The sequence below is a fragment of the Nannobrachium achirus genome (assembly GCF_963921795.1).
Source record: "Nannobrachium achirus genome assembly, chromosome: 11".
NCBI classification, from domain to species: Eukaryota; Metazoa; Chordata; class Actinopteri; order Myctophiformes; family Myctophidae; genus Nannobrachium; species Nannobrachium achirus.
The window spans coordinates 49,744,067-49,758,754 of record NC_137820.1 but is presented as its reverse complement, the minus strand read 5'-3'; the positions used below and the strand labels follow the sequence as shown (position 1 = coordinate 49,758,754).

At 42.2% G+C, this 14,688-nt stretch overlaps 1 protein-coding gene across 1 annotated transcript in view; it reads right to left on the bottom strand.

Moving 5' to 3' along the window:
• Window positions 1-3,734: 3,734 nt before the first annotated feature.
• The window catches only part of ap3b2 (adaptor related protein complex 3 subunit beta 2), a gene marked incomplete at its 3' end in the record, with an annotated part of 45,060 nt that continues 34,106 nt past the window's right edge, over window positions 3,735-14,688 (bottom strand). The window contains exons 20-27 of the mRNA XM_080736361.1: window positions 14,186-14,372; window positions 12,038-12,131; window positions 11,395-11,504; window positions 10,965-11,193; window positions 10,758-10,842; window positions 10,038-10,135; window positions 4,314-4,452; window positions 3,735-3,930 (exon numbers count right to left, since the gene is read on the bottom strand). Of these exons, the coding sequence (XP_080592487.1) occupies window positions 3,735-3,930; window positions 4,314-4,452; window positions 10,038-10,135; window positions 10,758-10,842; window positions 10,965-11,193; window positions 11,395-11,504; window positions 12,038-12,131; window positions 14,186-14,372 (1,138 nt within the window). The remainder of the gene's footprint in view (window positions 3,931-4,313; window positions 4,453-10,037; window positions 10,136-10,757; window positions 10,843-10,964; window positions 11,194-11,394; window positions 11,505-12,037; window positions 12,132-14,185; window positions 14,373-14,688) is intronic.

Here is a 14,688-nt window from a genome sequence, read left to right as displayed (position 1 = left end):
AGGGAAAAGGCTTATGGAATTAAGGCAGGACAACTCTGCTACACACAAAGTACATTTCTGCTTTGATTAGATCAATCTTTTAACAAAACGGCAAGCTACGTGTGTGGGGTTACTATACCTAACCCTAGGGATCTCTTCTGTTAAACCTTTACATGCTCCCATTCAAGTTATTAAAAAACACAATCTCTTGCCATAATTATTCAGATGACGGTCCAATTAATATAGCTCATTCGTCAAGTATTGGTCCTATTGCAAAAATGTGCTGTGGCAATATTTCCTTCAACTAAATAAAATGTAGATACATTTTGTCGAAAACAAAAGGCTACAAGTTACTGCCCCTCTCTCTGTCTCTGAAGGCGAAAGGCCAAGCTATAAATAAATAACTTATTCCATGGTAACTCAGGTTTAGAGAGAAATTGTTTATACTGTATCTTATTTCTTAAATAGTCAACTACAATTGGCCTGATCCAAGAAATGGCCACCATGAGTCAACACAAGTTGAAAGAAAAATAAACACACTGATTCACCACTGATCGAGACTGATGTAGAAATAAATACATGACACAGCTGATTATTTTTCATCTTATCCATATTTTTATTTGTATAATAAATAAAGCTGTAATACTTCAAGACCACATTTCACAACCACACAGAGGATATGTTGAACCAGGTCAGAAACAGGAGGCTGGTCTGAGTAAAATAGCCAGATAGAAAGGAGCTTCAGTCAAACACATGAGAGTAGAGACATGTTTAATTCTCTAAGAATACATTTGGTGAAGGATAAATTACATTCTTTTTTTAAAAGGAGCTGGAAATCATTCATCTGCAGGATTCAGCTCTGTCCATTGTGGACCCAAACCTGTATGCACTCCTTTGGTCAAACAAAACGCTAAATTTCCCAACATTAAAGAAAATAAATAGTGAGGTTTAGGTGAGCAAGGTCACATGTGGACTCATAAGAACAAAGAAGCAGCTATCCTGTCACAGCAGCTGTAAAGCCTGACCTTTAATCCTGAAAACATTACTTTAAATTAAGTTGTTAAAAGGCCATAAATTAATAAAATAATGACCACTGCATCCCGAACACGTTAATCAAACGTGATAACTGAGCACAAGTTCAGGACGCCCCACTTTGCACTTCCAAGTAAAGTGTTAACCAAAATCTGTGTAGGCCAATATCTCATGTCCACACACACACACACACGTGCGCACGCTTGTGCACACACGTGCGCACGCTTGTGCACGCACGCACACACACACACACACACCTTATAGTTTTACTGTATTACATAATACAATACTTACAATAACATTGATGTACTTTTCCAGTTTTTATGTGTGAAAGTCCCTTCCCATGGCATCACTATGTTAGCTTGGTGAATACCAAAATCAGCAGAAAACAGGTGCAGCAAATCACAACACGAGTTTCAGATGTGGAAATTAAACCGGTGCTTAAACATTATTGTGGATTATGAACTGAGCACATTTTCGTGGACTCGGAACCCTGTGACAATATCCGTTTTTGTGCGAGAGATATACATTGATTCTTTCAGATATCATAAATTCTCAATCAAACCAAATGAGAATTAACTTCATGCTACATTTGTATCTAACTGAAATAATTTGATCATCCGTTGTGTAATCTATATTTTCTCCTCCAGACTTTTCTGTGTAATAAAGCCTACAGTAGCGATCAGCAACCTTGGATGATGACTTTCATCATGACTTTGCTCTATCTACCGCCTACAAGGTCAAACTCAAATCATGACTGATTGTCATAAAACATACTCCTACAGCATTCATAATTTTGTTACTTTTTGATAATAACAGCACCTAGAGGTGGTTTGTAAAACCAGCAATGGGAATTTAAACTTTCAAATCTCCTCAATCACAGACACTAGGATGTCTTTCACAGCAGAATGGAGGTGCTAGCAGTGTACTGCTAATGGGTGGAACTGTGTTGTGTTGTGTGGGTGTACAGTAAGTAAATGTGATAGCAATAGGAAGAGAGAGGACGGATTATGGTACTGAATAACTGGACGTCAAAGGATGGCGATACAGCGCAGAAGTTACCTACACCATGGGTTCCTTACAGCAAGGCGTATGCCAACCACAGACCTTATTTTCTACATCATTCTAAATCTGTTTAGGAAACCCATGACTCACAAAATGCTAAATCACTTCTGTAATGCCTAATTTCCATAAGTGCCAGGCCGTGCTGGGCCGTTCAGGGCTGTAAGAGGCGAAACATGGCTGAGCCTTTTACAGTCTGTTTGTCTTTCGCTCAGTCAATCAGAGTGGCCAGGGCTATGTTCATTGCTATGGTGTTGCTATAGTAACTCAGTGCCACTGTCAGATGTTATCTTTTATGTTAGCTGGCTAAAGGTTAATTTATACTTCGTGGAATGACAAAATAATGTCATTTTAAAAAATCCATTAATTACTAATGTTGAAACCTTTTTTGTATGAATTAAGGTCAGTACACACCGTTTATTTCCGGAATTGTATTATTTCGCATGAATTTAAACGGCTGTTTGGGTTATGAGTACAATATGCACACAAAGCGCGACTATAACAAGGCGATGAAGTGGAAAAAAATCAACCTGTATGAATGCGGCATCACCAAGATAAAGTTTGTTGTGAAATAATCTCGATGTCACTTCTGGTGTGTACGAACTACCTTCAGTCTTTTTTTTTTAAGATGATTTTTTTGGCTTTTTGCCTTTATTGGATAGGGCAGTAGACTGACAGGAAATGGGGGAGAGACAGGGAGTGACATGGGGCAAAGGTCGCTCGGATCGGGAATCGAACCGGCGACGCCGACAGGCATTGATGCCGAAATGGCAATGCCTATATGGTATGCACCTGGTCCACTAGGCCACCAGGCGCCCCTACTACTACCTTTAGTCTTAACGTGTATGGCCTATGGGTGGCTTTATCTTCATTGATTGATAGCTCACAGTCAAATCACAGGCACGTCAGCACCAGGTGACAAGCAGGTCTTAGAAGGCCTGACATCATTCACCATTAGAATGGAAAAGGATTCTTAACCATGATTTTCACGGCACAGCACGGCACAGCCCACTAGTGGAAAACATACCATTGCACTCTGTTGTGGCTGTCGTTGTGTGTGGGCGTGTACACTGTTAAATCCTCAGTGTACATTTTCTTTCCATTAGTAACTTTTGAGAGTGCACACATGTAACCAAACGGTCCCTTACTGGTCCATTTGGTTACATTTGTACATTCTCAAGAGTCAAACGAACGGCAAGGATTTTACAGTGTAGGGCAGTGGTTCTCAATCTGTGGGTCGCGACCACCAGGGGGGGTCCCCAAATTATATTGGGGGGGGGGGGGGGGGGGGATGATTAGTTTAATGTGCAACATTGTTTTCTCACTCAACAGTAAACAAACCAGCATAAAGTTGAAGTGTATAGAGGGTGTCTGCAAATTTCTAAAGTGACAATTTAAGGACATTTTAATGCCTCTAAAATTACAAATTAAATATTGGCCAAATTGTCAAATATTAGAGGCAGAAACACGAGGCGTTGTGAGCATGTAGATCGGCTATTTTCACAATAGAACAGTGTTATACAAAATGTAATGTCTCAACTCTTAGTACTCGTCAAGGTGGGGGGGTCCCCAGTTAAATTATGATTATTTTGGGGGTCGCAGCCTGAAAAGGTTGAGAACCACTGGCGTACGGGAACGGGGTGCGGCTGGAGGTGAGGGTGTCACTGTGTGAGAGCCAACATGATGTCCTTCACCAACATTGCCCCCACTAGCATCTTCTCACAGTTGATCATCAGCTGGGCGCCACGCTCCTCTCTGGTCGCCACGGTGACCAGCACCAAGCTGCCGCTGGTCACCGTCTTCCCGGCGAACCTGTGGACAGGAAATTTAGGAGGAGGAGGAGGAGGAATATCGGGGCTTAAAGTTCAAAGTTCAGAGGTCACAGCAGCAAAGCAGCAAGCAAAGATTGGAAACAAAGGTTGAAGTAAAGAGGACAAAGGAACAAACGGCTTCCGTCAGGCATCAGGGCGATGATGATGTGTGGTAAACAGCTGGATGAACCAAAACAATGTGTTGTTTCATTTGCTGTTGAGTTAGGGTTTATTTTATAAGCACTTAACACAGATATGATTTAAATAACAAACCTTCGCTTAGCTGTAAAACCTTGGCTGTAAATGCACAGTAATAACCAGAGCCAATGCCAGTCTTGCCTGGGCCTGTTAGCTTTTAGCAGTTAGCACATAGACAGTACAGTCCTCGATTCTATCTCGCCACAACAGACGTCCCCCTGTCCCTCTTACCTGCACTCCTTATCGGAGCCACAGGGCACCCTGCTGAGGTTGGCTGCGGTGGTGACTCTCTGGACAATGGCGTGTTCGTTGTGACACTTCTCAGACAGGGTCAGCTTCTCCGTCACCTCATTCATACCCATCAGCTGACCTACAGAGGGTTCCACAACACAACGGGTAATTATCCAGAACGGTCCGCTGCTGTGTGGACACTGTTAGTACACGGTTCGGTTATGACGAACACTTGGGACAAGTTTCATTCTCAAGAGGATGTTGCTTGTGTCAAACTGGTGTTAGGATGGGAGAGTGTCCACGATGCACTGTGATGTTTTGGTAGCCAGGGAAAGTCACGGGAGTATTTGTTTAGGAATGACATCATTCATTCTTCAATGAGTCTACCATCTGTCCTTGACAGTTATGAAAAGAAATATATAAAAATAAAAAGTGTGTCTGAGGTCCTTTAAGGAGACAGACCTGATGAAACAGTTGATAGCGATACATCAATCTATTTAAAACCAGTTACTACTGGTACTGTAATGCAGTCATGTTTCTCACTGGCTCCACTCTTAAGATTCATAATGGTAACTCTTTAAAATAAGGTCACATGGATTGGCATTAGCTAATGTAGTTAACATGAACTAATGATGGATAAACACGTTAAAACACCAGATTAACTTAGCATTTAGTTAGTGGACAACACAGTCAGTGCTTTAGTGATTGCAAAGGCTGTGTAACATACATGTGGTTGAAGCACACAATCATGTCAACAAGCATTTCTGGAACGTCTTCTCTGGTCATTGACCATTGTCTGTCCCGATTCTATTATGTCCCACTTGGGGTGGGTTTCCCAAGCGTGACATAAACGTAAAAAATGTTTACATGAGCATATGATCAATGGTTTTGTGAACATTGTGTTGATGGAACAGTGAGTGAGGGTGTGTGTGCTCTCAGTGAAGAAGTGCAGTGCCAGAAGGTTTGAAGATGCAGGTTAGCTCGAGTCTATCCTGATTATCAGACAGCAGAGAAGCAGTAAACACAGTGGCGTGTGTCTATGGTCTACTCTCTCTGGAGCCAGGCTAGGTTAGCTCAGCTCTATTCATCTCAACACTGCTGTCTTATAGAGGTTATTTTCAGTACTTTACACAAGGCTGGTTATGAATGTTTCAACACAACATACTGTACAGTAGTACATAATGTACACACATACATACATACAATTGTTACTAAAGGTTTAATTCAAAATGTGTATTTGTCCATTTCAGATTATATAATATAAGATTTCTGTCAATTTAGAAAACAGGTGATTGCATCCTTGTACATTTTTTTAAAGAGGTGAATATATATATTGTGTTAATAAGCGGCACAACGTGTGTGTCTTCCCAGTATAAGAACCATGAATGTGTTAAAAATGACAGACGCTCTCTCAGAGTGTATACAATCATCTTGGCTCACTGTAACTCAGACAATTATATACAGCCAAGTTGATTTTGGGATACTGAAAACCATGGGGATGAAGTCACTATTATACCATCATCCAGCCGCTAGTAACCTGCTAGAGCATGGGTCTTCAACAAGGGGTCCGGGACCCCTAGGTGGTCCTCAGAGTTAATACAGGGGGTCCCCCAAATCTTTGAGTGATAGAATGTTTTCTTCTTTTTTTATTTAACCACTTGAATCCTAATGTCCATATTCTGAGAACTTAAAGTTATACCATGTAACTTTTTTTATAAAACAAATCTTAAAATGGTCCTAACTGTTAAATCGCTAAAGTTTTAGAACCCCCACTCCGTTATTTTCAGCTTCAAAAGCCTTCTCTTTATATGTTTTCTATGAGCCGTGAGGGGGGGAGAATTTCGCGGCAAAATGACGTCATCATACTACCGGCCAATCACAGCGAGGGTTATACACTGCCGGCCAATCACAGCGCATCTTGGAGTGGGGTCGCTAGGGCGGCCATATTTGTAGTCTCCCGTATGTCTCTCTATACTCGGGTGCGCGGTGAGCTATTGAAGCATGGGTGAAGGAGTGTATCTCCGGAATGGCTGAACGCACAGGAACCAGGGACCCCTCAAAAGATAGATCTCGGCGAGGTGGAGGCAGACGCGGGGGTGAGAGAACCGAAAAACGGCCGAAAGACGCGGACGCGACCGAGGTTTGCTATAGAGCTACTGACCACAAGTTGAGCAACTTACACAGTATAGCTTTAAGCCAAAAATAGCCGATCTACAAGCTCACAACGCCTCGTGCTGCGAGGCATTGTGAGCTTGTAGATCGGCTATTTTTGGCAAAGAGGTTTGGTGTAGAGGGGGGAAAGAGCAGACTAAGTACAGAGTGAAAGGTCAAGTTTATTAAGTATTGACGGTTCAAGTGGTTAAACACAAATTGACATGAATCCAAAATACACTGACGATTGTGCTGTCAAACAATGAAACGATATGGAATCTATGAACAGGTTATGGGGGTCCCTGCTTCATCTCTCTCTCAAATAAGGGTCAAAACGTTGAAGACCCCTGTGCTAGAGCAATGCTGTCCAGACAGTCATCTGCCATGGGACGTTTGAGTGTATGCAGGTTTCTATTCCAACCAAATCGGCTCATCCTATTCATTGATGGGTAAATCGGCAGAAATGTTCTCTGTGGGTTCACACTTTCAAACATGTTGCAACAAAGAGCACCTTTGCATCTTCATCAGAAAGATAAAGACCCTAAAATCAGGACGAAACGCAGTGCCGCCGCTACCGCACAACGCACTGTGCGTCGGGCATCACGCTGCCAAAGGGCACCACAAAATCACCCTAAGTAAAACAGTACTTCTTCCACCACTGTGTGAAAGTGTCAACCCGTAGAGAGCAGAGCAGCAGCAACCTTCTTCCCTGTGTGGTTCAGCATGGATTGACCCTTTATCACACCTTCAACCAGAGATGGAACCCCCTGGTTGAAATAAAAGCCTCCATATACTCAGGGGGCAAGGGGTGGGGCGCAGGGACATGCAGAGAATGTTAGAGAGGCAGGGGCTGAGCATTTTTAAAAGGGCCTTTTGGTGAAAACATCGAAAATAGCAGACCTTCAAGCTCACAACGCGGCACGCTGTGACGCGTTGTGAGCTTGGAGGTCGGCTATTTTCAGTGCTTGATACCACACTGAACTAAGCATAATCAAGTCAATACTGGAGATAATGGCAATGGCATGGATTTCTACACAGAGAGGGCAATTCTTTCGACATAAGATGCTGCATTCAAGTTCAGGAGAGTTTGGACAAGTCAATTCTCTTGAATGCTCCCTTCGGGTATGGCATGGAAAGAGGGCATTTGCATTTCTTTCACTATAGTAAAAACTGCATCCATGGTCTGGAGAGGGCACTTTTTACAGACGGATAAAAGGGCAGGGGCTCATCAAAGCCCCCTTTGATGTCTATGTGTGCACGTGCCTGGTGGGCGTGTTGGACTCAGCCTGAAGCAGTAGGAAGGGAGGGAGGAGGAAGGGTATAGGTGAGGGTGTAGGTCAGGGTTCCTCAATTAGTTTTCCCCAAGGGCTGAATTATGTCTAGGGTACCAAGCCGAGGGCCACAACATTGCAGGGGGTGATGGTGGCGTTCCCGCTACTCCATTGACAGTTCAGATATCGTCGTTGTCGGGTGAAAATCTTGTATGTCCAAAACCGTTCGTTTTGCATTTATCATTTAAAAAATGTTTTAAACTAGTGAAAACAGACGATCTACAAGCACACATTGTGTGCTTGTAGATCTGCTGTTTTCACTACTTTTGTGCGACGGCCTTGCATGATGAAGCAGGGCTTTACTTTCCAAAAGAACATACACATTTGGAGATACGAGGTTTCCACCCGACAACGACGATATATACTAGTGTTGTTGCTGCTCTTATACCACCATTATTACTGGGGTTGGTGGGGGCCAGACAGTAGCCCCCCGCAGGCCGCAAATGGCCCGCGGGCCGCCTATTGGGGAACCCTGGTGTAGGTGCTTGCTGGTGTGAGAGGCTAGCTGGCTAGAAGGCAAGTGCCGCACATATAGCTGGGAACAACAGATCTATCAAAGTCAACTTACCAACATTCTTTAACAGTGCCTCTATTGGAACCAAGAGGGAAGAACCATGAAAATGACACGATGTAAAACAGACTATGGTTTGACTGGAGATGAATGATATTTCCTGTGTTGTGTGCCGTTGTCTACCCTATTAGCCACCTTAATGCAGTGGTTCTCAACCTTTTCAGGCCGCGACCCCCCAGAAAATCATATTTGAACTGGAGACCCCGCCACCCTGACGAGCTGGACTTGGAGTTGGAAGAGTTTAGGCATTACATTTACTGTAGTTAAACACTGTTCTATTGTGAAGATAGCCGATCTACATGCTCATGCGAGGCGTTGTGAGCATGTAGATCAGCTATTTTCACAATTTCTGCCTCTAATATTTGACTATTTGTCACTTTAGAAACGTGCAGATACCCTATGTTGCAGAAAACAATGTTGCACATTCATTTAATCATCTGGGGACCCCCCAAAATAATTTGGGGACCCCCCTGGGGGTACCGACCCGCAGGTTGAGAACCTTAATGGATACTATAATAGGACCATTACATTTGAAGTTAGAGCAGTGGTTGTCAAAAGAACACTACTGACTGGTTTTCATTTTATCTGTATAATCAGGTCTAAATTAGACGTTGAGCTATAAGTGGAGTTGAGATCCACTGATCTAAAGATCTTGTCTGTTTGAACATTCCTAGTTGACTGGTGAAGCAGTTGAAGCGGTTGGTGAACGTTTACCAGGGGGAACAATGAAGCAGCGTCTGCTTATAGAATAGAAGAAATACCATAGACTGGTACTATCAAGCGTAGGTTTGAGGTTTCAAGTACAAAACAGTACATGTGAAACAATATGATGAGTAATAGCTCATCATGTTGCCTCAGTATTATGTCAAATACTACATTTCTTTTAAAAGCAAGAAGCAGTATTATGAGCATGAACTACAGCAATTCTACTAGCTATGCCAACATTTATTTCAAGATGAGACCAGACCTTGCTTTTGTGTTGTGTCTGTCAGAGTCAAACTAATGGCCCTTATTAAGGACACAGTCCCTGATGTCCCTAAGCCCTTTACTGGAGGAAAATGTGTGACTGCTTTCATACTTTCATTAGAGCAGTCACTAAGAAGAGGTGGGGACAGAGACCTGGTACTATTACAAAGGGAGGTTTACTACTTCCATTTCCTAAATACAGAGTTCTCAAAGGGATTGAAAGAATTATTTGGTTGTGGTGATTGTGGAAATTGTAAAATACAAATACAATTTATGATGCATTGAATGTAAACATGACTGTATTATAAATTATGTTCACTAATGAGGCACAGCTGTACACTATCATTTAGCCATATATGTCACTTCCACTTGACGTGTTTTAATTTGAAACGCTGAGGAAGACCTACGTGCCGAACCGCGAGAGATAGTGTGGTTAATCCTTTCACTGCTTTCATACAGAATTACATCATTAACAATGTGGAACAAACTGCCTAAGGATTTTAGACTGATCAAATCAATAATCCTGTTTAAAACGGCTGCACTCATTTACAGCTTTGATTTAATGCAATGATTATTACACTGCCAGTGTTTTAATCTATTTCTTGAAGAGCATGTTTCCTTTCTTGTATTGTTCAGTCGGTCTAGCCTTTTTTCGACAGTATAACACATTATGTAACTATGACACGTATTACATATTCAACTGACCTTGCTCCTTCTTAAACTCATTCTCTGTCATGAAGATGGGAGTCATCAGCTCTCCAACTGGCGGATGAATCGACGCAAAGAACTTCTTGGTGCTGGTGCTGGAAACAAACAGAACAGAGGTTTGTTATTTTAGATGGTATATGTATTTAATCCTATTATGTGTGTGGAATACAATGATCGGTCAACTCATCATAATTGGACGATATACTGTACATCCTAAAAATGTTGATCACTGATAACTTTTCAAATTGCCTGATCACAAGATCACAAGATTTTCTGTAAAAAAAATTGATTGTGCTTGTTATCTTAATTATATTGCCAAAATTCGCGACATCGCTTGTGTATGATGTCATACGCCCATATACTACAGTATGTACATGCCAAACGAGATGAGAGAGGGAGGAAGGGAGCCTTTTCCCCCCACACAATAACCCAGCCAATATGTATTTTGTTGTCAATGCAATAACCCAACGGCGGAGAAGCTGATAGCGTTGTAATACTGTATATTATGGAAGCATGTTGTTTCTCCCAAAGAGCTTTTGATCATAATAGTTGTTAATTCTCCAGGCTGTCCCTCCTCTCGCCCCACTGTACACACTGTCTGAGCTGTCTGATTGATGATCGGTCAGTAATTGGCCAAACACAATATTCAGACATTGGCCATTGGAATTGGCCTAAAAATCCATAATCGTTCTGCTCTCTAAGACGTGTTTGTCTCACCAGAGTTGGAAGTTAGCAGCCTGTACTGAGTCACAGAAGTCAATGCCCATCAAAACGGACGCCGAATCCCCTGCTGGTAACACCTCTGATGATCATACCAGAAACATTATAATTAGACCAACAATTACAATAATCAAGTGATAATGAAACATGCAGTTAGTCTGTAATGTGCTCTCTTTTAAATCTATGCCCTTAAAATCGACTTACCAATCTCAGGGAACTCCTTCACCCTCATTCCTGACTGCAGGCGTGCGTCCTCCATGTGGAGGCTTTTGACCTCGGAGGACGAGCTGTTTGTGAAGGTGATCTGAACGGCCACCATGTGAGGGTCTGGGTTGAAGGGCTGTCTGCTGAAACAGTATTCCACCGACAGACCCTCGCCTGTGATACGATGCAGCAGCTCATAGCTCTTCATCGATTTGGACGTGGCGATGGCCTACACAGGAAGAAGGCAGGTGTGGAAGGGTGGAGGGAGGTATATTTCGAAACCTAATTAGATTTCTGGTGGGTCAGAAAGAGTTCTACCCTAACGGTATAACAAAAATGATATTATAGCGATAATAGAGTTTGTGGATGGATGGATGGAACAGTGATTACTGTTGTGACGTGTGTCAGACTTCCTGGGAGATGTACTCACTGCTGGAGACATGACCGTGTCTGTCAAAGACAATCCTTCCAGATCTGTCACCAGGCTGTTGGAGAGGAACGCGTTCACAGGAGTCGACTGTGGAGAGGGAGTGGGCTCAACTGCAGAGGAGAGAATGATGACAATAAAGATTATTTTGAGAGGAGGAGAGGAGAGGAGAGGAAACGGCTGAGATTTATCTATTCATAAAATCTGTATCAATATCGGTCCAGTGGGGATTGAGATTAGCTGTGCACAGATGAATAGACACACAGATGCATGGACAGGAGCGAAAACATAATCTCCACCTCCAGGCCTGTCAGCCTGGTGAAAATAATGAGATAAATTTGGTATATTTATTCAGCATCATATTCCATTCATATTTCCCTTCATGTGTTTTCTTTTTACACTTTTACTTGGTTGTTTATTCATTAGTTGCTACTACGTATTAATCATATTCTTAATAAAGCAGTAATTTCTAGTCTGTTTTGTTTGGTATGAAATTGCATAAAAAATGTACCCATGAAAAGGAATTCATTAGAACAAGTTAATCCAAGTTAATTCCAGATTTTGAAAAACACCCTGGACCCGGTCTATTTTGTCATTACATACACACTTGGTTGGTATAGCATACATTGTGAGTGACATAACTTACAATCATCAAAGTCCAGTAGAGACATCTCCTTTTTCTCTGGCTCTATCTTGGTCTCTTTCTTGGCTGGTTTAGAGGAAGGTTTGGATACCGCTGTCTGAGAAGGGAATGGTACACAAGGGCCATTAAAGGAGTAGTTCACCCCCAAAATGACTTTTTTTCTATTGATTACTCATGCCATGGAGAGTAGAGTTCAATAATATTTTTAGTTTTTTGTCGCATTCCTAAGACAAAAATGTGATAACAATACATTTACCCCCATTCATTCCGGATGGTGACCCGTTTCGAAACAGGTCACCATCCGGAATCAATGGGGGTAAATTTACTCAAATCAAATTTTTGTCTTAGGAATGTGACAAAAAACTAAAAATATTAACGAACTCTACTCTCCATGGCATGAGTAATCAATAGGAAAAAAAGTCATTTTGGGGGTGAACTACTCCTTTAACAGTGGTGGAAAAAGTACTCACGTTTCTTAATTAAGTAAAAGTATCAATAGTATTGGCATCAAAATGTACTTAAAGTACCGAAAATAAAAGTACTCAATGTGCAGAATGTCCCATTTCAAGTTTTCAAATGTATAAAAATATTTTGAAAATAGCAAATCTACAATCTCACAATGCACTTTGAGCTTGTAGATGGGCTATTTTCAAATGGCCAGAGCTGAAGTGGTTAACACTTTTGCTGCCTCTTACTTTGAAGGGATGAATTTTCCTTGCTGACGCGCCGCTTCCTCCATAGGCCCCGCTCTTATTTTGAAGTGCCGGGCGGGAATTTGCGCGGGGTTTTTTTTTCTTCACTTTTTCTTTTACTTTACTTTCTTCAACGTTTACCCCATCTAGTCACGTGACAGTGTGTTGACATGAAAGTGTCATGGCGGCCACCACACGATTGCAGATTTAGCTCGAAACATGCCAGCCTTGGGATCAAAATGTATTTTTTCGAATACATGAAGTCTCTTTATGGGAAGATCCATGGATTTCTATGGAGGAGCTTCACTTCGCGTGCACGCCCAACGTGCGTTGTAAACAAATCGCGGACATTACAGATGCAGAATGGACAACCCAGACGTACAGTAAGTCATAACAGTTTTACTGTATATACAGTAAGAGTGACGAGCTGCCCCGTCAACGGCGTCATGGTATTAACCCTTTCATTGACGAGCTGACATGTCAACGGTGTTGATACATACATGTTAATGTATGTTTTGTAATAATAATCAAAATCTACAAAGTAACTAGTAACTAAAGTTGTCAAATAATTGTAGTGGAGTAAAAGTATAATATTTGGATCCGAGATGTAGTGGAGTAGAAGTACCAGTAAGGCTCCCTAATCGGGAGATAAGCGACCGTAGGTCACTTATCTCCACAAATAGGGCAAAAATGTGTTTTGCCAAAATCTTCCTGATCCATGTTGATGACATGAGTGTAGACATACTGTGTAGTGATTTTCGTGATTTTAGGGCAAAATCTGTAGGAGCAGTGTCCAAAAATGTGTTTTTAAAAATCGGCCTGGAGGTGGCGCTATATGGGAGAGATTCATGTTGATGGGATGAGTGTAGACATACTGTGTACCGATTTGCGTGATTTTAGGGCAAAAATTGTAGGAGCAGTGTCCAAAAATGTGTTTTGCAAGAATCGGCCTCATGGTGGCGCTAGAAGAGGGCCATGTGAGAAATGAGGGGTGGGGTCTCCGCGCCGGCAAGGCGGACGAATAGGTACCGGCCCCGGCTGTCCCGGTCGCTCATCTGCTATTTTTGAAAAATCGTGAAAATGCGTGCAAGAAACCTATGTCAAGGACCCCCAAGATGATATGTATTTGGCCACGGACCCCCATCTCAAAATATCTAGTTCCAGGGACCCCCCAGAAGCAGAATTTGAGTTAGAAATGTTTGCTTAAAAAATACATATATTCAAAGATTTTCACACATTTTCACAACTTTTCAAAAATAGCAGATCTACAAGCTCGCGGCGCGGCACTCGGTGCCGCGCTGTGAGCTTGTATATCTGCTATTTTTCAATAGCTAAAGTATAAAATAATTAAGGCCCCTCCACCACATTGGGCCCTAGTAACTCAGTCCCACTTTCCTACCCTTTGTGACGCCCCTGCTCTTCTTACTCAGTGAACCACCAGGACGGCGCCAATCTGTACCTTCTTTTTCTTTTTGACTTCAGTGTCAGACTCTGAATCATCTGTTTCTGATTGGCTGCTCTCAGACTCAGACTCCTCCTCCTCAGACTCTGACGCAGAGGCAACCTTCTTCTTCTTCTGTGGTGCTGGTGGTGGTTTGCTCTTCCTCTCCATCTTCCTCCTCTCCTCTTCGTCACTGCTCTGCTCGCTGGGGCCAGAAGAAAATCTCAAAGGTCACAAGGAGGATACTGATATAAAGATGTTTCTAAATAATGGAGCAAATGAGGATATTTTCACATTAATTTTTACATTGGTTTAAAATGAAAGTGCATGACTGTGTCTTTCATGTCAGATGCAGTATGGTCAGTAGGAAAATAGGTGAATGAATTGAATGTATTAGGGTAGATATAGCTAGGCCTAAGCAAATATAAAAAAAACATCCAGTGTCAAGTGAGTGGTGCCTTTTATGAGTTAATTTCATTACGTCCCGTCCCGTGAAGCTTGGCCAATGGCAGGCTTTGCGG